The sequence below is a fragment of the Pristiophorus japonicus genome, chromosome 1 (assembly GCF_044704955.1).
Source record: "Pristiophorus japonicus isolate sPriJap1 chromosome 1, sPriJap1.hap1, whole genome shotgun sequence".
In the NCBI taxonomy this organism is placed as follows: Eukaryota; Metazoa; Chordata; class Chondrichthyes; family Pristiophoridae; genus Pristiophorus; species Pristiophorus japonicus.
The window spans coordinates 510796912-510820373 of record NC_091977.1 but is presented as its reverse complement, the minus strand read 5'-3'; the positions used below and the strand labels follow the sequence as shown (position 1 = coordinate 510820373).

Sequence of the window (23462 nt, the reverse complement as noted above, 5' to 3'; positions counted from 1 at the left end):
TTCACCGTTCACTCCGTTACCGCTCCCGCAGGAGCTAACGGGAGGGTGCAAACCATGCCAAATATGTTGTGTGATTGAGCATGAAAAATAAGAAATAATATAACTTAATGTTAAAACAAAGCATATGAATGAGAAAATAGAAGATATGTGAAATAAAGTATGTTTTACAGAACCTACTGGCACTGCGAGTGCTGAAAGAGTTAATTCAATCTAAATTATCACTGATGTGCATATCCCAGTCTGTAAAATGTGAGACACAGGTAAAATACTCAGGCCTTCAGTGTAGCCAACATTCATGGTTTTGTTAGCACTTCACTGATTTTGTACTGTATCAGTGCATTGTGATTGCATCAGCCTGCAGGAGGAGCATTATTAATATATCTAGTGGGGACATGGGCGGCGGATATAAATAACGGCGGTATCGCGTTTATCACTTGCCGTTTGCCACACCAGATATTTAGTTCCATTCACTTGAACTGAGCTAAATAGCAGACATGTTGTGTAATGGTTGCCAAATTCGATAATGCCTGTCTTGCATCCCCAGTCATGTCCTATTTCACCCCCTTAGGTTTCTTGGCATGACTGTGTGTGATTCTCAGAAACAGAAGGCAGGAATCACACACACTTAAACAATTGTTAAAAAAAAAATCAATAAATAATGAGATCCCGAGCATTGGCAACTGTGGCACTGTCCCTGCACTCTGCAAAAGGAACAAGAAGATGCTTAACCAGTAACACAATATTTAGACTGTACCAGAGAGAGAGAGAAAAAAAGACAGAGAAAGAGAGAAAGAAAGAGAAAGAAAGAAAGAGAGAAAGAAAGAAAGAAAGAAAGAAAGAAAGAAAGAAAGAGAAAGAAAGAAAGAAAGAAAGAAAGAAAGAAAGAAAGAAAGAAAGAAAGAAAGAAAGAAAGACCTGCAGTTATATAGCACCTTTCACAATCACCGGACGCCCCAAAGTGCGCCAAAGAAGTACTTGTGGAGTGTAGTCACTGTTGTAATGTGGAAAACATGGCAGCCAATTTGCACACAGCAAGCTGCCACAAATAGTAATGTGATAAAGATCAGATAATCTGTTTTTGTTATGTTGATCGAAGGATAAATATTAGCCAGGACACCTGGGATGCTCTTCTTCGAAATAATGCTAAGGGATCTTTTACGTCCACCTGAGAGCAGACGGGGCCTCGGTTTAACGTCTCATCTGAAAGATGCCACCTCCAACAGTGCAGCACTCTCTCAGCACTGGAGTGTCAGCCTAGATTTTTGTGCTCAATTGTTTGGAGTGGGACTTGAACCCACAACCTTCTGACTCAGAGGTGAGAGTGCTACCCACTGAGCCTAGACTGGCACTGTAAGGTGAAAAGTGATTTACAAGTGTTTAAATATCCAATATACTGATTAGTTATTTTTTCATCTTGTACATTCGGTAGTTTGTATTTATTCTCCCCACAGTTTGGTGTTCTCAGGCCTCACCTTGTTCCGTGCTGTGGTGACTCCAGCTTTATTGAATTTTAGCAGCTCCTTTATCACAGCCACGCTGCCCTTTGATGCGGCGATGTGCGCACAGGTAGACCCCTCCATGTTTGCCGAAGTCACCAGTTCCGGCTTCTGTTTGAGGAAGAGCTTCACGACCTCAGAGTGATCATTTTCCGCAGCCAGGTGGAGTGGCGTTTGTCCGTGCTGTCAATGGCAAGAAACAGCAAGGGAGGATGATTAGAAAACATCGTCATGACTGATGAGTTCGGAGCCCCTTCTGTCTGGAGGCTGGAAGAGTCGCTTGGAAAAATGAGTTTTGGGGTAGTGTCAACCGAGTTCCACTGCACACAAAAACTGCCATTAGTTTGGCATTGATTGGCACCAAATAGGCAATAACACTCCAAGAGGCAATAGGATGGCTAGTGGAGAAATAGAAAAATGTCACACAGTGTTTTACCCATAGTGTGATTAGAATGTGGATCTTGCTACGACATGGCATTGTTGAGGTGAATAGCAGAGATGCATTCAAGGGGAAGCTAGATAAGTACCCGAGGGAGAAAGGCATAGAAGGATATGTTGATAGAGTTAGATGAAGTAGTGCCGGATGAGGCTTGTGTGTGGAGCATAAACACTGGGCCGAATGACCTGCTTCTGTGCTGTCAATTCTGTGGGAAAAAAAACGTGCAGTAGCAGAGTAGCTGATGCTAATCAGAGCTGTGGCTTGTTATGTATACAACAAAGGTTCAAACTGAGTACTGTTTAACTAAGCAAGGTACAACCTTGCTTCTGCTTTATTTAGGCCCAAAGTGCCTGACTCTCAAAATGGCTGGCCTTTTATACACCATGTGCATGCTGCTCAGTGGCCTCCAACAATGACGTCATCTGGTGGCTACAAACAGAATGTACATGCATGACATGGCTGAGGTGCACTTTTCGTGCAGAATCGAGGGAACTTTACTCTGCATCCGTGCTATGCCTGACCTAGTTGTGCCTCATACTGAAGTGTTCCATTATACAGCACTGTCATTGGTGACCTTAAATGAGCAAATAAATATGGAAAAAAATCATAGGGGGTGGAAATTCCACTTGGAGGCTTCCTTCGGACAAACGCCTCCGACCTGAAATTTTTTAGCGAAAGTACCTGGTGGTCCCGGAGACGCCTTCGATTGCGGTCGGAGGCCGTCATACGATACGTAACGTACGGGGAGATGACTTCCCCGTATGCACGAAAAAGCTGAAGTCACGTGGGCCTGGAACACCAATCACTCTGCAGTATTCTCATTGATTATAATAGCAACTCCGTTTTTATGAGTTCCCATTATTATCAATGAGAATAAACCCCTAAAGCAAGAAATACAACATAATAAATAAAAGAAACACCTCACATATTTAAAATTAATTGAAATTAAAGTTAATTAGATGTTTTAGAAAAAATATGTATTTTTTGGAATTTTTTTTAATGTGTTTTAATAGGGTTTAAAATAAACATCTTAATGGACAGGGTTTTTACTATAACAATGTATATTTAAATTTACCAGGCGTAAGAGTTTGAAGGACATTCGCTGGGCATGAGTTGGGCAAATAGCCGAATCTCTCCCGCGCGGATGTCCTTCTCCCGGGGATATGGAGGATCGGAAAAGCAGGTTTTCGGCGCATGCGCATCACACCCCGAAAACCGGCTTTTGCAAGGCCTCACCGGGAGAAGGACATCGTACTGACCCAGCGAGGCCGGAATTTTAGGCCCATAATGTTGCTCCTATCGAATCAGGAGGACCTGTACCAGCTCTGAGATTTCATTTTGGAAAGAGGCAAAGAAGTTCTTAAAATGCACAAGAATGGTTTCTTTTTCTGGCAACATTCCTAACGTTCCCAGGATCGATTTATTAAAATTTATAAATTTAATGTGATTTGCAAAAGAACCAGAGACGACATGAGGAAAAATCTTTTTTACACAATGATGGTTAGGATTTTGAATGCACTGCCTGATAGGATGGCTGAAACAGATTCAATGGTAGCCTTCAAAAGGGAATTGGATAAATACTTGAAGGAGATCAAGTTGCATGGACATGGGGAAAAAGCGGGGGAGTGGGACTAGCTGGACTGCTCTACGAAAGAGCCAGCGCAGACTTGATGGGCCGAATGGTGGCAATAATACTGGCCCCATGAGACAGCACCTTCAAAACAGAGAAACGAGGATAAACATGGTATAGTTACTTGTGCCTGGAGATTCCTTTTAAGCAGGCCTGCTCCTGTCTCTATACTATGGGGGAAAGAGTCTGAGACATTCTGAACACAGAAGGAAGTACCTTACAGTACTGCCATAAACTTACATAAGAACATAAAAAATAGGAGCAGGAGTAGGCCATACGGCCCCTCGAGCCTGCTCCGCCATTTAATATGACCAAGGCTGATCCGATCATGGACTCAGGTCCACTTCCCTGCCCACTTCCCATAACCCCTTATCGTTTAAGAAACTGTCTATTTCTGTCTTAAATGTAGTCAATGTCCCAGTTTCCACAGCTCTCTGGGGCAGCAAATTCCACAGATTCACAACCCTCTGAGAGAAGAAATTTCTCCTCATCTCAGTTTTATTCTAAGATTATGCCTTCTAGTTCTAGTCTCCCCTATCAGTAGAAACATCCATTCTGCATCCACCTTGTCAAGACCGCTCATAATCTCATACGTTTCGATAATATCACCTCTCATTCTTCTGAATTCCAATGAGTAGAGGCCATACTACAGGACAGAGGAGTCGGTTCCATTTAGATTTCACTTTAACTTAAAAATGTAAGTACTTTTTTTTTCATAAAAATGTAAGTACTTTTTTTTTCAGTTTCCTACCACATATTGATCAGAGATTTAAAAATAGGTGATTGTCATTCTTCTGGCACTGATTTCTGAAATGTCACATGGTTTGGGGTCATTTAGGGTCAAACTACCAAAATGAAGGTATGTTGTTTTGCAAAGAAGAGGTAAGTCAGAGTTCAATGTGGAGAAGTGTGAGGTCATCGACTTTGGATCCGAGAAAGACAAATCAGAATATTTATTTACTGGTTGGTGACTAGGAGCTGTGGAGGACCAAAGGGAATCATTAAAAGCTAGTGTACAGGTAAAAAAAAATCAAAAATGCTAATGGAATGTTGCCTTTATCTCTGGCAGGATTGGAATTCAAAAGCGAGAAAGTAATATTAGAGATTGCATTCAGTTTTGGGCACCGCACTTTAGGAAAGATATACTGGCCTTGGAGGGGATACAGGGCCGATTCACCAGAATGATACCGGAGTTTAAAAGGCTAAATTATGAAGAAAGGTTGAATAAACTTAGCTTGTATTTCTTTGAGTTTAGAAATTTGAGGAGTGATCGAATTGAGATCTTTAAGATGATAAAGGGATTCATTAGTGTAGATACAGACGGCAGCAATTTCCTATGGCTCACCTCCCGGTTTCTGGGCGGTATTGGCCATTGTGGGTGGTAATGAGATGAGCGGTAATCTCCTACCTTAGGGACGCCGGCGGTTTCGAAGTCCCGCTGAGCAGCGGACCGCCGGTGTGCACCGTCCACAGATCACCCTGCCGTGATTTTTGGCTGAGCGGGGACCCGTAGGTAAGTAGATAAAAAAACATTTTTTTTTCAATGCCCACGAGGATCAGCGGAGCTGGGCAATAGGTAAGTAGGTCTGCAAGAAAAAGGTTAGTAAAATCTGTTGGGGTGATTTAATTTTAATAAGTGTGTTGGGCATTTTTTTTGATTTTTTAGTTAAGTTTTTAAAAAAATTATTTTTATTCTTTTTCTCGTGTTAGTCCCAACCCGCAGCCGCGGGGTAAATTTTTTATAGATTTTTTAATTTATCGCCCATTTTCTTTAGGCACTGCCCAATCTAGCCTAAATTGCACTTTTTCGCCCAGATTTGGGGTGCAAGGCCCATATATTTCACTGAGCAGATTTTAAAAAAAATTTTCGGGAAGTTTTTGCCGGCAATAATCTTCCCTGCCTTAGCGGGCCTTTGGGTGGCGATCGGGCGCTGGCAGGCTTTGGGGAAATTCTCGCCCTCTTAGAGAAACTTGCACAGTGATTGAACTCTCTCCTTTAAGTCGCTCCATAAAATCTACCTCTTTGAGGCTTTTGGTCAGCTGTCCTAATATCTCGTTATGTGGCTCAATGACAAATTTTGTTTGATAACACCCCTGTGAAGTGCCTTGGGCCATTTTACTATGTTAAAGACATAAATAAATGAATGTTGTTGTAGTTGTGGAGTTGAATTTAGGAGCAACTTGTTCCCTTGATTTACTCTGCTCCCTGCAGGGAGGTCCTTGTGACCCTGGCCTCTGTTTTGTCAGGCAATACAAAGCCACTGGATGAAACGCCATTCAGTTCACTTACAATATCAGTGGCATTCACATCCGCCTTCATCTTGAGTAAACTATTGCAGACATCGAGCTGCCCGTTGCCCGCTGCCAGGTGTAGAGGAGTCCGCTTCGACTAAATGCATTTAAAAAAAAATTACATTAATAATTGTAAAACTGTAACTTAAATCTGAGAATATCAAAGCAGGTGAACTGGCTCACTTTCATATTTAAAGAAAGAAGAAAGAAATATTTATTGAGACGACCACCGGACGTCTCAAAGCGCTTTACAGCCAATTAAGTATTTTTGGAGTGTGGTCACTGTTGTAATGTAGGAAACGCAGCAGACAATTTGCACACAAGCAAGCTCCCACCAATAGCAATGTGATGCAGGTACACCGTTGAGAATCTGGAAGCCTCGAGACCAAGGCCGCTCCGGATTCTGTGTATTTCCGAACTTTGGAAAGTCTTTCCAACGTCTCGAATCCGGAAACGCCTGGGCCAAGGTAGGTAGGGGAGGGGAGGGGAGGGGAGAGGTCGGCCCCAGGCGGTGGGGGCGAGTCGGCCCGAGATGGGTAAGAAGTCGCCGGGGGCAAGGTCATGGCGGCCCGAGGCGGGGGTTCGGTTTCCGGAACATTACAGATTCCGGAACTCCGGATTTTCGACGCTGCACCTGTAATGACCAGATAATCTGTTTTTTTGTTATGTTGCTTGAGGGATATATATTGGCCAGGACACCAGTGATCACTCCCCTGCTCTTCTTTGAAATACTGCCATAGGATCTTCTACATCCACTTGAGAGAGCAGTCGGTGCCTTGGTTTAATGTCTCATTTGAAAGATGGCACCTCCGACAGTGCAGCACTCCCTCAGTACTTCACTGGAGTGTCAGTCTAGATTTTTGCGCTCAAGTCTCTGGAGTGGGTCCTGAACCCGCAACCTTCTGACTCAGAGGTGAGGGTGCTACTCACTGAGCCATAGCTGACACTGTAATAACTAAGTGTTTCAATCCTGTGTTGATTTTGACCTTTCCCATCGAGAAGGGAGGGGCACTTGGCCGACTCCATCGATGATGTCCCTCAATTGGTTGGGAGAGACCAGCTCTTTGATTTTTGCTGCCTACCTGTGGGGAAGCACCTGTGGGAGTCCGGGGACGTCGGAGCGGCCTATAAGGGCCCAGCGTTCATCGAGGAGGCGGGAGTGCGAGCAGTGGGAGTCTGGGGACATCAGAGCGGCCTATAAAGGCCCAGCATTCGTTGAGGAGGTGGGAGTGCGAGCAGCGGGAGTCTGGGGACGTCAGAGCGGCCTATAAAGGCCCAGCGTTCGTTGAGGAGGTGGGAGTGCGAACAGCGGGAGTCTGGGGACGTCGGAGCGGCCTATAAAGGCCCAGCGTTCGTCGAGGAGGCCAGCCGGTGCAGCAGGGAGGGAAGGCAAAAAAGTAGAAAGAAATTGAAAGGTGACATCACAGCCAAGGGGGTAAATGATTGGCTGGTGATTGGTGAGTAGTTTTTCTTTTTCTTTTTCTTTATCAGTAAGTAACCTTAAGCATTGTTGTTGCCAAACTAAGTTAGTCTAGGGGTTAAGGCATGGCAGGAGAGCTTGGACACATGTTATGCTCCTCCTGTAATATGTGGGAAGTCAGGGACGCTTCGAGTGTCCCTGACGACTACAGGTGCGGGAAGTGCATCCGCCTGCAGCTCCTGACAGACCGCATTGTGGCACTGGAGCTGCGGGTGGATTTACTCAGGAGCATCCGCGATGCTGAGGATGACGTGAATAGCACATTTAGTGAGTTTGGTCTTATCGCAGGTGAAGGGTATACAGCCAGAGAGGGAATGGATGACCAACGGGAAGAGCAGTGGAAGGAAGGTAGTGCAGGGGTCCCCTGCGGTCAGCCCCCTGCAAAACAGATACACCGCTTTCGGTACTGTTGAGGGGGGTGACTCATCAGGGGAGGGCAGCAGCAGCAGCCAAGTTCATGGTACCGTGGGTGGCTCTGCTGCACAGGAGGGCAGGAGAAAGAGTGGGAGAGCTATAGTGATAGGGGATTCTATTGTAAAGGGAATAAATAGGCGTTTCTGTGGCCGCAACCGAGACTCCAGGATGGTATGTTGCCTCCCTAGTGCAAGGGTCAAGGATGTCTTGGAGTAGGTGCAGGACATTTTGAAGAGGGAGGGTGAACAGCCAGTTGTCTTGGTGCATATAGGTACCAACGATATCGGTAAAAAACGGGATGAGGTCCTAAAGACAAATCTAGGGAGCTAGGAGCTAAATTAAAAAGTAGGGCCTCAAAAGTAGTAATCTCAGGATTGCTACCAGTGCCACGTGCTAGTCAGAGTAGGAATCGCAGAATAGCTCAGATGAATATGTGGCTTGAGGAGTGGTGCAGAAAGGAGGGATTCAAATTCCTGGGACATTGGAACCGGTTCTGGGGCAGGTGGGACCAGTACAAACCGGACGGTCTGCACCTGGGCAGGACCGGAACCAATGTCCTAGGTGGAGTGTTTGCTAGTGCTGTTGGGGAGGGTTTAAATTAATATGGCAGGGGGATGGGAACCTATGTGGGGAGACAGAGGGAAGTAGAATGGGGGAAGAAGCAAAAGGTAGAAAGAAGAAAAGTAAAAGTGGAGGGCAGAGAAACCCAAGGCAAAAAGCAAAAAGGGCCACATTACAGCAAAATCCTAAAGGTGCTAAGGGTGTTAAAAAGACAAGCCTGAAGGCACTGTGCCTCAATGTGAGGAGTATTCGGAATAAGGTGGACGAATTAACTGCGCAGATAGCAGTTAACAGATATGATGTAATTGGCATAACAGAGACATGGCTCCAGGGTGACCAAGGCTGGGAACTCAACATTCATGGGTATTCAACATTTAGGAAGGATAGACAGAAAGGAAAAGGAGGTGGGGTGGCATTGCTGGTTAAAGAGGAAATTAATGCAATAGTAAGGAAGGACATTAGCTTGGATGATGTGGAATCTGTATGGGTGGAGCTACGGAATACCAAAGGGCAGAAAATGCTAGTGGGGGTCGTGTACAGACCACCAAACAGTAGTAATGAGGATGGGGACAGCATCAAACAAGAAATTAGGGATGCGTACAATAAAGGTACAGCAGTTATCATGGGTGACTTTAATCTACATATTGATTGGGCTAACCAAACTGGTAGCAATGCGGTGGAGGAAGATTTCCTGCAGTGTATTAGGGATGGTTTTCTAGACCAATATGTCGAGGAATCAGCTAGAGGGCTGGCCATCCTAGACTGGGTGATGTGTAATGAGAAAGGACTAATCAGCAATCTTGTTGTGCGAGGCCCCTTGGGGAAGAGTGACCATAATATGCTAGAATTCTTTATTCAGATGGAGAGTGACACAGTTAATTTAGAGACTAGTGTCCTGAACTTGGGGAAAGGTAACTTCGATGGTATGAGACGTGAATTGGCTAGAATAGACTGGCGAGTGATACTTAAAGGGTTGACGGTGGATAGGCAATGGCAAACATTTAAAGATCACATGGATGAACTTCAACAATTGTACATCCCTGTCTGGAGTAAAAATAAAATGGGGAAGGTGGCTCAACCGTGGCTAACAAGGGAAATGAAGGATAGTGCTAAATCCAAGGAAGAGGCATATAAATTGGCCAGAAAAAGCAGCAAACCTGAGGACTGGGAGAATTTTGTAATGCAGCAGAGGAGTACAAAGGGTTTAATTAGGAGGGGGAAAATAGAGTATGAGAGGAAGCTTGCTGGAAACATAAAAACTGACTGCAAAAGCTTCTATAGATATGTGAAGAGAAAAAGATTAGTGAAAACAAACGTAGGTCTCTTGCAGTCAGATTCAGGTGAATTTATAATGGGGAGAAAGGAATGGCGGACCAGTTAAACAAATACTTAGATTCTGTTTTCACAAAGAAAGACACAAATAACCTTCCAGAAAAACTAGGGGACCGAGGGTGTAGTGAGAAGGAGGAACTGAAAGATATCCTTATAAAGCGGGAAATTGTGTTCGGGAAATTGATGGGATTGAAGGTCGATAAATCCCCGGGGCCTGATAGTCTGCATCCCAGAGTACTTAAGGAAGTGGCCATAGAAATAGTGAATGCATTGGTGATCATTTTCCAACAATCTATCGATTCTGGATCAGTTCCTATGGACTGGAGGGTAGCTATTGTAACACCACTGTTTAAAAAAGGAGAGAGAAAACGGGTAATTATAGACTGGTAAGCCTGACATCAGTAGTGGGGAAAATGTTGGAATCAATTATTAAAGATGAAATTGCAGCGCATTTGGAAAGCAGTGACAGGATCGGTCCAAGTCAGCATGGATTTATGAAAGGGAAATCATGCTTGACAAATCTTCTGGAATTTTTTGAGGATGTAACTAGTAGAGTGGACAAGGGAGAACCAGTGGATGTGGTGTATTTGGACTTTCAAAAGCCTTTTGACAAGGTCCCACACAAGAGATTGGTGTGCAAAATCAAAGCACATGGTAGTGGGGGTAATTTACTGACGTGGATAAAGAACAGGTTGGCAGACAGGAAGCAGAGAGTCAGTGACTAGCGGAGTGCCGCAGTGCTGGGACCCCAGCTCTTTACAATATACATTAATGATTTAGATGAAGGAATTGAGTGTAATATTTCCAAATTTGCAGATGACACTAAACTGGGTGGCAGTGTGAGCTGTGAGGAGGACGCTAAAAGGCTGCAGGGTGACTTGGATAGGTTAGGTGAGTGGGCAAATGCATGGCAGTTGCAATATAATGTGGATAAATGTGAGGTTATCCACTTTTGGGGGCAAAAACACGAAGGCAGAACATTAGCTGAATGGCGGCAGATTAGGAAAAGGGGAGGTGCAACGAGACCTGGGTGTCATGGTTCATCAGTCATTGAAAGTTGGCATGCAGGTACAGCAGGCGGTGAAGAAGGCAAATGGTATGTTGGCCTTCATAGCTAGGGGATTTGAGTATAGGAGCAGGGAGGTCTTACTGCAGTTGTACAGGGCCTTAGTGAGGCCCCACCTGGAATATTGTCGGTTTTGGTCTCCTAATCTGAGGAAGGACGTTCTTGCTATTGAGGGATTACAGTGAAGGTTCACCAGACTGATTCCCGCGATGGCGGGACTGAGATATGAGGAGAGACTGGATCAACTAGGCCTTTATACACTGGAGTTTAGAAGGATGAAAGGGGATCTCATAGAAACTTATAAAATTCTGACGGGACTGGACAGGTTAGATGCGGGAAAAATGTTCCCAATGATGGGGAAGTCCAGAACCAGGGGATACAGTCTTAGGATAAGGGGTAAGCCATTTAGGACTGAGATGAGGAGAAACTTCTTCACTCAGAGAGTTGTTAACCTTTGGAATTCCCTACCACAGAGAATTGTTGATGCCAGTTAATTGGATATATTCAAGAGGGAGTTAGATATGGCCCTTACGGCTAAAGGGATCAAGGGGTATGGAGAGAAAGCAGGAAAGGGGTACTGAGGGAATGATCAGCCATTATCTTATTGAATGGTGGTGCAGGCTCGATGGGCCGAATGGCCTACTCCTGCACCTATTTTCTATGTTTCTCTGTTTTTATCTGGCTTTTTGCCACCTACCGCTAACTGCACGAGATACATAATGAATATGTAGGGCCCATGTTTCGGCCTCAGTTGCTCCTGATTTTTTGGAGCAACTGGTGTAGAACGGAGTATCTTAGAAATTCAAATTCTCGGCATTTAGTTTGCTCCAGTTCTAGTCAGTTAGAACAGTTTCACTTTGGAACAGAATTTTATTTTCAAAAGGGGGCGTGTCCGGCCACTTACGCCTGTTTTCAAAGTTTCGGCAGTGAAAACTTACTCCAAACTGACTTAGAATGGAGTAAGTGAAGATTTTTGTACGCTCGAAAAAACCTTGTCTACACTTTAGAAAATCAGGCGCAGGTTACAAATTAGGCGTAGGGAATGAGGTGGGGGGGGGGGATGGGGGGGAAGGGAAGTCATTAAATTCTACAATCAATCCTTAGTTATACTTATACAAATATTATACAAATAAATCCAACCTGAATAGAAATTTATAATCAAAGAAAAGATTAAATAAGCCATGTTCCTACCTGTGTGAAAGTGCTTCAGGCAGGCCTTTCATGTTGGAGACAGGCAGGGGTGTGGCGTCAGTGTCTCGACGGCAGCCCCAACAGCGGCAGCAAGCAGCCTTCGAGCTGAGCTGCTGTACTGCAGGCAGGCCTTCATTCTCTTAGTGGCTGGCCGGCAGCTGAAGGATCAACACCGGAGGCACGCAGCTTTTCAAGGGGGTTGAGGCCATTTGGCCATGGGATAGGAGCGGCGTCAGTGGCTGGCAGGCAGCCGAAGGATCAACACCAGACGCACGCAGCTTTTCAAGGGAGCTGAGGCCATTCGGCCATGGGATAGGAGCGGCGTCAGTGGCTGGCCGGCAGCCGAAGGATCAACACCGGAGGCACGCAGCTTTTCAAGGGGGCTGAGGCCATTCGGCCATGGGATAGGAGCGGCGTCAGTGGCTCGACGGCAGCCGAGTCCTTTTAAAAATGGCCGAGTGCCAATGTTTGTTTGACACTGCGCGTGCGCGCACGCTCCAACGCGCACGCGCAGGGTTGCCGGCACCACGTTGGCTCATTTAAATTGGACCCGCCCCCCACTACTTACGGAATCAGCGCGAGTGTTTGGCTCCGCCCCCTGCTGTGAAGAGCGCGCCGCGCCAAGCTGAGATCGAGCTCCGAGGAGCCGGAGAATATCGAAGTTTTTTTCTAGCGCACTTTTAGGCGCGAAGAACAGGCGTCCAGCTCGGAGGTGCGCCGTTTTCGGCGCGGGCTGAAACTTGGGGCCGTAGTGTGGAAGTTACTAGAATATAAGAGTAGGTGAGTTCTCCTCGGTGTCCTGGCCAATATTTGTCCCTCAACCAACATCGCTGAAAAACACATTATCGGGCTAATTTATCTTAATGCTGTTTGTGGGATCTCGCTGTGCAAAATTGTCTGTCCTTTCCTACATTACAACAGTGACTACACTTCAAAAGTACTTAATTGGTTGTAAAGCAATTTGTGGCATCCTGAGGTCATGAAAGGCGTCATATAAATTTCTTCCAATAACTGTGCTCTGTTGCTCTATGGCACAAGGGGCTGGATTTTTACCGGCATTGCAACCAGGTTTTTTGCCACGATTTGACCCCCCGCGACGAAAACCCGATCAGCGGGATCCTCGGGCACCTCTTTGTGGCAGCGCTTCCACGTACCACCGGGGAGAGATGTGCCAATGTGCAGTGACGCAGACTGTGTTTGCGTCGCACTTTCGACAGTCTCCCGACCCCTACACCACGTCCAGAATACCGACAGGGTCAAACCTGTCAGTGCAGCCCTGCCAGAAACGGTAAGTATGAAGACCTGCAAAAAGGCAAGTTTAGTTTTTAATTTTTAAATTATTTTTCAGTGATTTAGTAGGTTAGGATTTTTTGAATGTTTTTTGTAATTTTTTTTGTTTGTTTTTCCCCCCTTCCAATGCCTCTCTCACAACACTACCGGCCCTGGACTAAAGTTGCCAAAACTCGCAGTTTGCGCCGTGAATCCTCATGCAATGCCGACTTTACCGATGCAGACGCAAAGGCCGAAAGTTAGGCCTAAAAACAGTAGCGCAGCGAAAACGGTAATTTTGGTGTAAAACTACCATTTTCACCAAAGACTGAAAATCTAGCCCAATATGTTTGAACATGACTGTGTTGCATCGCTGTACTTCTACTTAAATTCAAATCTGAGATAGCTGTCTGAGATGTGAGATGTGAGATGATCTTAACCACACATCAAATCAAATATACTGGATATACCCACAGTTTTGTTCAGTTGCTTTATAATTTAAGTGGTTCGAACTTGCAGTCTTTTGAGATAAAAGATAAAAGATAAAACAAAGACACGGAGAAGGTTTACAAGGATGATACCTGAAATGCGAGTGTATACAAATCAGGAAAGGATGAACAGGCTGGGTCTCTTTTCTCTTGAAAAAAGAAGGCTGAAGGGTAACCTAATAGAGCTCTTTAAAATTATGAAAGGTTTTGATAGAGTGGATACAGAGAGAATGTTTTCATTTGTGCGGAAGAGCATAACTAGAGGCCATCAATATAAGATAGTCACCAAGAAATCCAGTAGGGAATTCAGAAGAAACTTCTTTACCCAAAGAGTGATGAGAATTTGGAACTCGCTACCACAGGGAATAGTATAGATGCATTTAAGGGGAGTCGAGACAAGCATGAGGAAGAAGGGAATTATAAGGTTATGCTGACAGTGTTAGATGAGGAAAGACGGGAGGAGGCTCGAATGGAGCATAAATGCCGGCATGGACTGGTTGAGCCGAATGGCCTGTTTCTGTGCCATATATCCTATCCTATGTAAAAGCATTTTAAAGATGCTTGAAAGGACATGGGGAAGAGCCAAGGTCTGAAGTGCAGAACATCAGCCTTTGCTACAAAAAAGAGAGAACACAAGGTAAATCAGGTAGTGAATAGGTCATGTCAAGCTTGGCCTTTAAAAGTCTGAAGATCATGAGATGCAAAATTGAGGAAAGTGAGGAGTTCCACGGGTTTGGGCCCTGGGTAATACAATAGCTGGTGCTATGATACTGTTTGGTTGGTACACTTGGTGGACGATTAAAATGTAGATCATCACTGGATAAAAGCTAGCAATTACTCTTAAGTAACACATGCAAAAAATATATATTTAAATTCCTATCCGTTGTTGTGTGGTTTGGGGTTGGGGGGGGGGCGGGGCAAGTTGAAGGGCATAGATCCCATAATGCTTCATCTTGTCCAGATCATTTGTTTTACACCTGCCAGGATTCCCTGGGTGTCTGAAACAAATATGCTGGCTGGCTTATATTTTCTGATTACGGTAAGTGCTGGATATCTGACTCCCATGTGATCAGCCTCATCAATTACCCCACTCTGAGTTTACGTGGAATGTACATTCAACTTTTATTTTACATGGAATACCTGATGCGATGCAAGACAGTAATCACACATCTACAGGGTTGCATCATACCATACAAGTCTCCTGGTCTATCCAAAAGAACACTGAATCCCCTGCACCAGCTCTTGACTCACAATGTTACAGGTGAAACTGCCAACTTCACTATTCCATTATCCTGTCTGGAGCTGTGCAGTTGGGAGATTTGCCTGCAAATCCAAAGTCAAGAATGGCAGAGGTGATCTGGGATCCTTCTGGACGGCTTACAATGTATAGGTTTTTTACACTGCATTGTCAACCTATTTAATAGAGCAAAGTGCTTTGGTGTAGTGTTACTGCAATCTCAATTCTTATATCGTCCTTTGCTCTGGGATAGCTTGCACAATGATCTGGTCCCCTTTGCTTATCTAACACATTTATGTCCTGATGGGTTTTGATTGCATTTATAAATTAAGCTTTAGGAATCTTAAGAATAAGAACATAAGAAATAGGAACAGGACAGGCCATACGGCCCCTCGAGCCTGCTCCGCCATTCAATAAGATCATGGCTGATCTGATCATTGACTCAGCTCCACTTCCCCACCGCTCCCCATAACACCTTATCCCCTTATCATTTAAGAAACTGTCCTCCAAGAAAACAGTTTTCATTATCAAAGAAAGAATCACATTGGCCCGGATTTTGTGGCCCCTACAGGTGTGTATGAGGTGCGTATGTGCCCGTAAGGGCTGTGCAAGTTTTCGTGGGCAAAACGCATGTGCGAAAACCTGGAACTTGCGATCTGTCAAGAATCCTCTTGACAGATCGCTATTTGCCCAATTTCTACCCAGCGAATGCTCGTGAAATTCTTACGCCTGGTAAAAGTAGGCACAAAGGCCTGCTTTTACCAGCGTAAGAGTTGAAATGAATATAAAAATATTTTTTTTTCCGTGATTCAAACATCAAAACACATGTAAAATAAGTTACGGTTATTTTTAGCCCCTTTAAAACCTTTAAATTTATTTTTCAAAAAATTAAATTTTTGTTTTAAATGGTTAATTAAATTGTATTTTAATTCATTTTAAATGTCATTTTAAAAAATTTGTTACATAAATATGTCTCTGCGGATTCAGGACCATCAGGTAAGGTTCATAGATTTTTTTGCCGGTTGGAGGCATCCGCTGTCCAAACCTCCTCCGGCTGCTCCCGTGGTGTTCTAAGCCTCCGATCACAAATTCAGATTCATTGTGTTTAAGGAACCCGTGAACAGATACAACTGCAATGTTTTTGCAATGCAGAACAGCAGTGGGCCTCTTTTTTAGATTGCCAAGCTAGTGGAGAGGATAAGGTGTATGCTAGGGTAGTAGCTAACCCAATGTTTGGTTATCCTGTCCTAAGGTCTCTGGGACTTACACTGTCCAACAGCACCACCTACAGGTAGAGATCACCCATATACATTTGACCTGCATATAAACTTCTAGGCCAGACACCTCAGATCTTTGTCCATAAATACATGGTAATAATTAAGTAAGATGTCTGAAGAGATACAGCTTTCGGCTGGATCACAATGAAGGTGGCCTGTCAGTACTTTCAATGGAGATGTCTGGCTGCAGTACTAATGAGTGCCAAACTGTTTCAAATGTGTGTCAGGGCTTTCCGACATGCAGATCATTAATTTCTATATATTAATCACCTTTACAAAGATCTACATCAACAGATGCCTTAGGAAGGAACAAGAGTAATGTAATTGTACAATCCTTGATCTCCTCCTCACCACTGGCAATGCCTTTTGCTAAATGGTGGTGTGTGTGAGAGCAAAGGATTGACTCATCCATTTGTTTCACCCCTGGGAAAGTTCCTTACAGCTTCTCAGTGTCTCAAACTCTAAACCTGGAAAGCCCAGTGGAAAACCTCCAGCAATCATGACACGATACCATGTCTAAATTCATTGGTACACCAGCGTCACTGAAATAATGTAATCTTTTTTTAAAGTCAGAAGTTGCCATCTACCAGTTTAAACATAGTTATATCAGATCTTGGCAAAAGTTCTATAGAAAGCTACAGATCGTAAAATATTTTCACTATTTTTTTAAAAGAACATTTTATGTCCCTTTTAAAAAAATCTTTTTTCTTGTTATCCTTGGTCACCTGACACCAAGACTCCAAACTCTCTGTGCCAGCTGCAGGAAGAGAGCGTGAGAATGGACCGAGGACTTGGTCTCCACTTGGCACATCCCCACGGGAGAGGTTGAAAACTTGCTAAGAATGGGGGTCTCAAACCCTTGCCTCATTGCTGACATGACGTCCCTTAAATAATGGCCCAGAACGTGCTGAAAAAATAACGGTGTGTGAATGACACAAGCTGTTATCAATAAGCAAATCGGCCGGCAACTTGTGATACGCCGTGAATTATGAATTGCCACAAGTTGCTGGCTGGTTGGTGCTGCTTCCCCATTAGCTTCGCAAAAACAGCATCTCGTCCTTAGCCTCTTCATGAGTTTCATGAAGTTGCTGCTTTTAGAAACATAGAAAATAGGTGCAGGAGTAGGCCATTTGGCCCTTTGAGCCTGCACCGCCATTCAATAAGATCATGGCTGATCATTCCTTCAGTACCCCTTTCCTGCTTTCTCTCCACACCCCTTGATCCCCTTACCCGTAAGGGCCATATCTAACTCCCTCTTGAATATATCCAGTGAACTGGCATCAACAACTCTCTGCGGCAGGGAATTCCACAGGTTAGCAACTCTCTGAGTGAAGAAGTTTCTCCTCATCTCAGTCCTAAATGGCCTATCTCTTATCCGAAGACTATGTCCCCTGGTTCTGGACTTCCCCAACATCAGGAACATTCTTCCCGCATCTAACCTGTCCAGTCCCGTCAGAATCTTAGATGTTTCTATGAGATCCCCTCTCATCCTTCTAAACTCCAGTGAATAAAGGCCCAGTTGATCCAGTCTCTCCTCATATGACAGCCCAGCCATCCCTGGAATCAGTCTGGTGAACCTTCACTGCACTCCCTCAATAGCAAGAACGTCCTTCCTCAAATTAGGAGACCAAAACTGAACACAATATTCTAGGTGAGGCCTCACTAAGGCCCTGTACAACTGCAGTAAGACCTCCCTGCTTCTATATTCAAATCCCCTTGCCACAGAAACTTAAGTCTAGTAATAAATAGGGTAAGTACCCTATTAATTGTTAATGACTACCAATCAACCTCTCCTGGCCCAGAAATTGAACAATTAAAAGTATGGATGTCTCATTCTTTCGGGTAGTGAATTGTTGTTGGAGAGTTTAAAAATAGAAAATTTTAACATTTTAACATTTTTTTCTTACTTTGCCTTTGTGTCTTTTTTTCCCCTCTCTCTCTTAATCCAATCTTTCTTTCCCTCTCAATGGGCCCAAGTTTGCCCCCTCTGCTAGTACGGCGCCGATTTTGTAGAACAGAAATGGCGCCGATTTCTTACCTCCGTATTCTCCCCATTGGTTCCAGGCCTGTGGCCTGTGGCACAGCGCATCGGAATGCGTGGTGGGCAGAGCCAGGTCCCGGCGCTGAAAACAGTGCCGGGACCTCTGCACATGCGCGTAGAGTGCAGTGGCTCTTGGCAGGCCGTTTCTGCAAACGCGCGCTGTAGGCTTTGTGGGAGGGGCCCGAAGCATGCCGCCCCTAGCCCTGGCCGAATGGGTTCCCTCATCGGCGGCCAGAGTGTGCTCTGCAGGCTGTGTCAACTCTGACCTGATTGCAAAACTCCTGAAGAGTTTTTGGGGGTCTGGGTTTGTAACTCTCGACCAGATGAACCGGGGATTCATGCGGGTGTTTGATGCCATGCCGGTCATCAGTCTAGACGTGCCAAACTCTTACAGGACTCTGAAGGGGTTTGTGGACCATTGTCATCAGCAAGCGGTCATCACCAAAGCTCCAAATGTGAAGCCAGGCCCTCTGTGAGCGAGGACGGGAGTAACTGCATCGCGCAGGCAGCCCGGTAAGCTCAGGAATAGATGCACCTGAGCGGAAGGAATGTCCACCGTATCTCAGGCGAACAAGATCCTCAGGATACTGAAGTCCAAGGGACTGGCTCCAGACCTTCCAGAGGATTTGTACCATGTGATCAAGAGGGTACTTCCACCTCCCCCCCACTTCTCTACCCCCCACCCACCTTCCTCTCCCCCTCTCTCCCCCCCTCCTCTCCTCTCTTTCACCCCCTCCTAGCTCTGGCCGAATGGTCCCCCTCATTGGCAGCCCGCTGCCTTCTCGGGCCGTGTTTTGATGGGACTTCTATTTTTTTATTTGTTATTGATTGATTGATTGATTGATTGCTTATTACTTTGGTCTTGATGCTTTAGGTGCAGGGTTCCTTCTATTTTTTATTTGTTAATTAATTGCTTATTACTTTTTGTGCTTTGTTTGGTGCTTGGTAGTACTTTAAATGTAGTTACTTGCGCCGATTCCTTAACTCTTTAGGCGTTTGGTCAACTATTTGCTGGCCAAATGCCTAAAACAGGGAGAAGTGGCTGGGAACGCCCTAAAAACCTAACCAACTCACTTACACTGGCGCAAGTTAAATGGCCAGAATTGCAACTAAAAAGATAGTCCAGAAAAATCAAGTTGCTCTAAAAAAAAAAGGAGCAACTCCTGGGGAAACTTCAGCCCATTAGTTCTGTTTTCTGTGCCTGATTTGACATTGAATTGACCTGTTAATTCACCCTGCCTTCTCAGTCCTTCCTCGGTTTATTTCTCAATTCTTTACTTTCATTGGTTAAGGAGATACGCTGTTTGTCCCATGGTTCACCAAGGTCCCAGATGCCATGTTGTCCTCGCTGCGCCGTTAACAGCTCGCACTTCCAGCAACTTTGTGGGCAAAATCATTTTTGAGCTGAAGGGTGCAGGAACAAGTCTAACTAACCGGGGCACATTGTGAGATGCTCCGCTCCAGAAAATTCTGGGCCCATATATTAGACACACTGACATTTCAGTGGGGGAACCAGTCAAAGCAGAAGATAGCTCCTTAGTGACATATAACTCAGCTAGCTGTGATCCAGTTAGTTTGTTTCAACTCCCAAGAGGCAAGCACTGCGTTCTGCAATTTTAGGCCCGACATAAACTTCCCTTTTCCAGCCTGAAATGGGCTGTTCTCACATTGTATCCCATGCCATGACCACATTATGGTCAGCTAAGGTGTGTACCTGAATGTTGAGTGGCATTCATCATTTCTGGTGGTGTAAAGTGCCTCTTGGTAGCCACCTGCAACTATTGTTAATTAATTGTGAGTAAGTGACTACAGTTAGCAACTTACCAGAGAGAGTGCATCGATACTGGATGCGTGGGTCTCCACCAGAAGCTTTACCAGCCTGTTGTAACCATTTTGTGCTCCCAGGTGAAGAGGCGTCAGGCCAAGCTTGGTTTTGGCGTTGACAAAGGCCTTGTGCCAGAGCAGGATATCGGAGATCTGATCATGCCCGTTCTCTGCTGCCAAGTGAAGCCCAGCTTTACCATGCTGTAGAACAAAACGAAAAAAGCAGCACAAGACTTTACAGCAGTATTACAGGACCTTGGGGCCGGAATTCAGGGTCTCAAAGGGACCCGTTACTGCCTGATTCATCAAAATAGAATGGCCACCGCTTTGGGGACAACTGGCTGACCTGACCGAAATTCAGGTTGGGGATTTTTCGGCCTGGACCCCATACCGCCCGATTCTGATGACCGCTGACAGGATTTTCTGTGCACCCTCTGAAGAGGGAGTGCAGCCCGGCAGCGCGGTGGTCCTTAAAGGGGAGGGCCCACTGCCGCAACGTAAACATTTTTGCTGGTCGACTTCCCGATCAGCTGGCAAAATACTGCCCCCCCGCCCCGGGTTCGGCCGGGCTGCCAATGGGCAAGCGTGTCACCCTCTCTTGGGTGCCAGGCTGCTGGCCCGACTGAAACCCTCCCTGGTGGCCCAATGGCCGAAGATTTAAAATAACAGAATCTCTCCCTGTAATGTCCTTACCCACTACTATAAATCCACACGAGGCACATTCTGCAGACAAGGTCACTCTGTGCCCTGAACCTTTATTCACAGGACCAAGAAGTGATGACCCTGTGTGGGACCTTCCTTTACATGCCTGGATGACCAGGTGAGGAGTGTCTCCCACAAGTTCACCCCCTGTGGTCAAGGTGTGCATTTCTTAGGTGTATACAGTATGCAGTGTTGTTATGAAGGTTACAGTTACATGAAGGTTACATACATGACACTCCCCTTTAACAGAGGGGAGAGAGCATGGTGATGCACATGGGCTGTGACATCACCACTACTGCACCACTAATTGACAGCAGTGGAGTTCCTGTCTGACCGATTTTCAACCAGTCAGCCTGGCTTTAAGTCTATGGTCCGGCCCCATAATGAGTCATTTCATGTGGGACTTAAAAAAAATTACAAAGTCCTGAAAATGGCTCTTCCAACCGCATCGGAATTCCCAGCAGTAAGTACCACTCTAAACATCATAGGGGCACCAGCTTTCTTGCGCAGTTGAATTTCGGCTCCCTTGAATTTTAAATGCTGAGTATCGTACAGCATCACTCATTTAACCTTGGAGGAGCAGTTCAATAAACTGTCAGCCAAATATTTGGATATTGCTCACTGAACATTGGATGTACGGTTTTGGCAGGAGGCTAGATTTTGTGGCACTGTGAGGTAGACATCTGGGTGCCATTTTGAATAATGAATACAGTACTCAGCACTGTAAGAGCCAGCTACTTACCCCTCATGCCTGATCCCTTTGGTGGACTAACTAATTGAACAGTTAAATGCTTGTGCTTTAAAATGGGCAACGCGGTTACCTCGTCAAATACGTCCACTCTAGCATGGTTTAACAACAGTATCTTCACCATCTCCGTGTGCCCCCTCTCTGCAGCCAGAAGCAATGGGGAACAACCATTCTGAAATACAATGGGAAATGCAGGAAACATTTAACTGACTTTGTCATAGAGGCACAAAAGCGCAAACTAATTATTAGATGTGAACTTTTAAACTTGTAATGTGCATAACTCCAAGTGTAAAGTTCAGAGGAGGGGAGACAGTGCAGGAGCATTACAATTTGAATATTGGATACATGCATGCAGACTTCCACTCGCCCAAAACTCAAAGACGAAACACTGGATAAATACCATTTCTGATATTAAGATAGAAAGCCATTAGTACACTGCCAGCCATTTAGATGCAAAGCAATCACTCTACCCTGCCAAACCTGCAAACTCAGAATCAGACCGGCCACTCATTGAAATCCACTGAATGTAAAGCATGAAATAACAACAGAAAATATTGTAACTATATTTGATGCAGATGAACCTGCTGTGTGTTTCCAGCATTGCTGCTTTTTTGCACCATTACACCAGCAAGAAAAAACGAACTTCATTTATATAGCACCTTTCATGACCTCAGCACATCCCAATTTTCACACAGCTGATATGTATGGTACTTGCATATTGTTAAATGGGCACTAGATGGCTCCCTGATGGGAGTAAGCACATTGCGAAATTATAATCCAAAGTCTTCACTTATATTACTTTGTTATTTTTTGATGGCGTATTTTAGAGGGTTGGGGAATAAAAGCAGCTAGTTAGCACCATGTCAATTTGAATATTTATTCAAATACAACAACAGCAAGATCTCACAAACAGCAATGAGATAAGTGACCAAATAATCTGTTTTAATGATATTATTGGTCGAGGGATGAGTGTTCTTATCATAGTGCTGCATTACCTGAGAGGATAGACAGGGTCTCAGCTTAACATTTCATCTGAAAGGTGGTAACTCTGACAGTGCGGCACTCCCTCAGTATTGCACTGGAGTATCAGCCAAGATTATATGCTTAAGTCTCTAGAAGGAGCATGAACCCAAAACTTTCTAACTAAGAGGCAAGAATGCTACCAAGTGGATAAGCTGACATTTATACAAATTGACAAAATACAGGCATTCCTCCTACAACCCAAACAACTTGCATTAATATAGCGCCTTTAACATAGTAAAATGTCCCAAGGTGCTTCCTTGGAGCATAATCAGACAGAAAAATTGACACTGAGCCAAAGGAGACATGAGGTCAAATGACCAAAAGCTTGGTCAAAGAGGTAGGGCCCAAAATTGGTGAACTTACCGCCGACTGCCACCGACATTCCTCTGCAACATCTGCCCAGTGCCACTTTCGACATGGCCTGGAGCGGGCGGGAGGGCAGACTCGCTGGGAAGCGCCCGCTGACATCAGCGGATGGCTGAGTAGCGTAAGTGGATTCCTGCCCACCGAAATGCGATATTCATGTGGGCAGGAGCCGGCGGCAGAACGGGGGTGGACCGCTGGCTGGAGTCTGGTCTGTCCCCGACGGTAAGTAGGAAGACCGTGGACAAAAGATTAGTGAATATTTGTAATTTTTTTTTTCCACAGCGACTTACCTTGATGGGGTCCCCTGAAGGTCTTCCGATAGTTTAAAACATTTTTTGCTAATGATTTTTATTTTTAGTTCTTCGACCCTCCTGTTATCTGAAATTGCTCTCTCCTACAATAAAATAAGTTTTATTCCCATGGGTCCGACTCCATCCTTGGTGGCACTTGGGCGGCAAGTGCCTCTGCCACCGAGAATGAGAGCTCCCGCCGACTGCCGACCAGATTGGCAGCGTAAGTCACCTCATTTGCTGCCCGCCGACCTTCGAAGGACCTTGGTGATGAAAATCCCGCCCAAAGAACCGTC

The 23462-nt window shown here is 45.1% G+C and overlaps 1 protein-coding gene across 3 annotated transcripts in view; it reads right to left on the bottom strand.

The window, feature by feature from the left end:
* The window catches only part of trpn1 (transient receptor potential cation channel, subfamily N, member 1), a 363054-nt gene that overhangs the window by 67291 nt on the left and 272301 nt on the right, over positions 1 to 23462 (bottom strand). For all 3 annotated transcript variants that reach the window (XM_070895617.1, XM_070895599.1, XM_070895607.1), the window contains exons 14-17: positions 21561 to 21659; positions 20038 to 20238; positions 5856 to 5954; positions 1473 to 1679 (exon numbers count right to left, since the gene is read on the bottom strand). In XM_070895617.1, coding sequence (XP_070751718.1) covers positions 1473 to 1679; positions 5856 to 5954; positions 20038 to 20238; positions 21561 to 21659 — 606 coding nt within the window. The remainder of the gene's footprint in view (positions 1 to 1472; positions 1680 to 5855; positions 5955 to 20037; positions 20239 to 21560; positions 21660 to 23462) is intronic.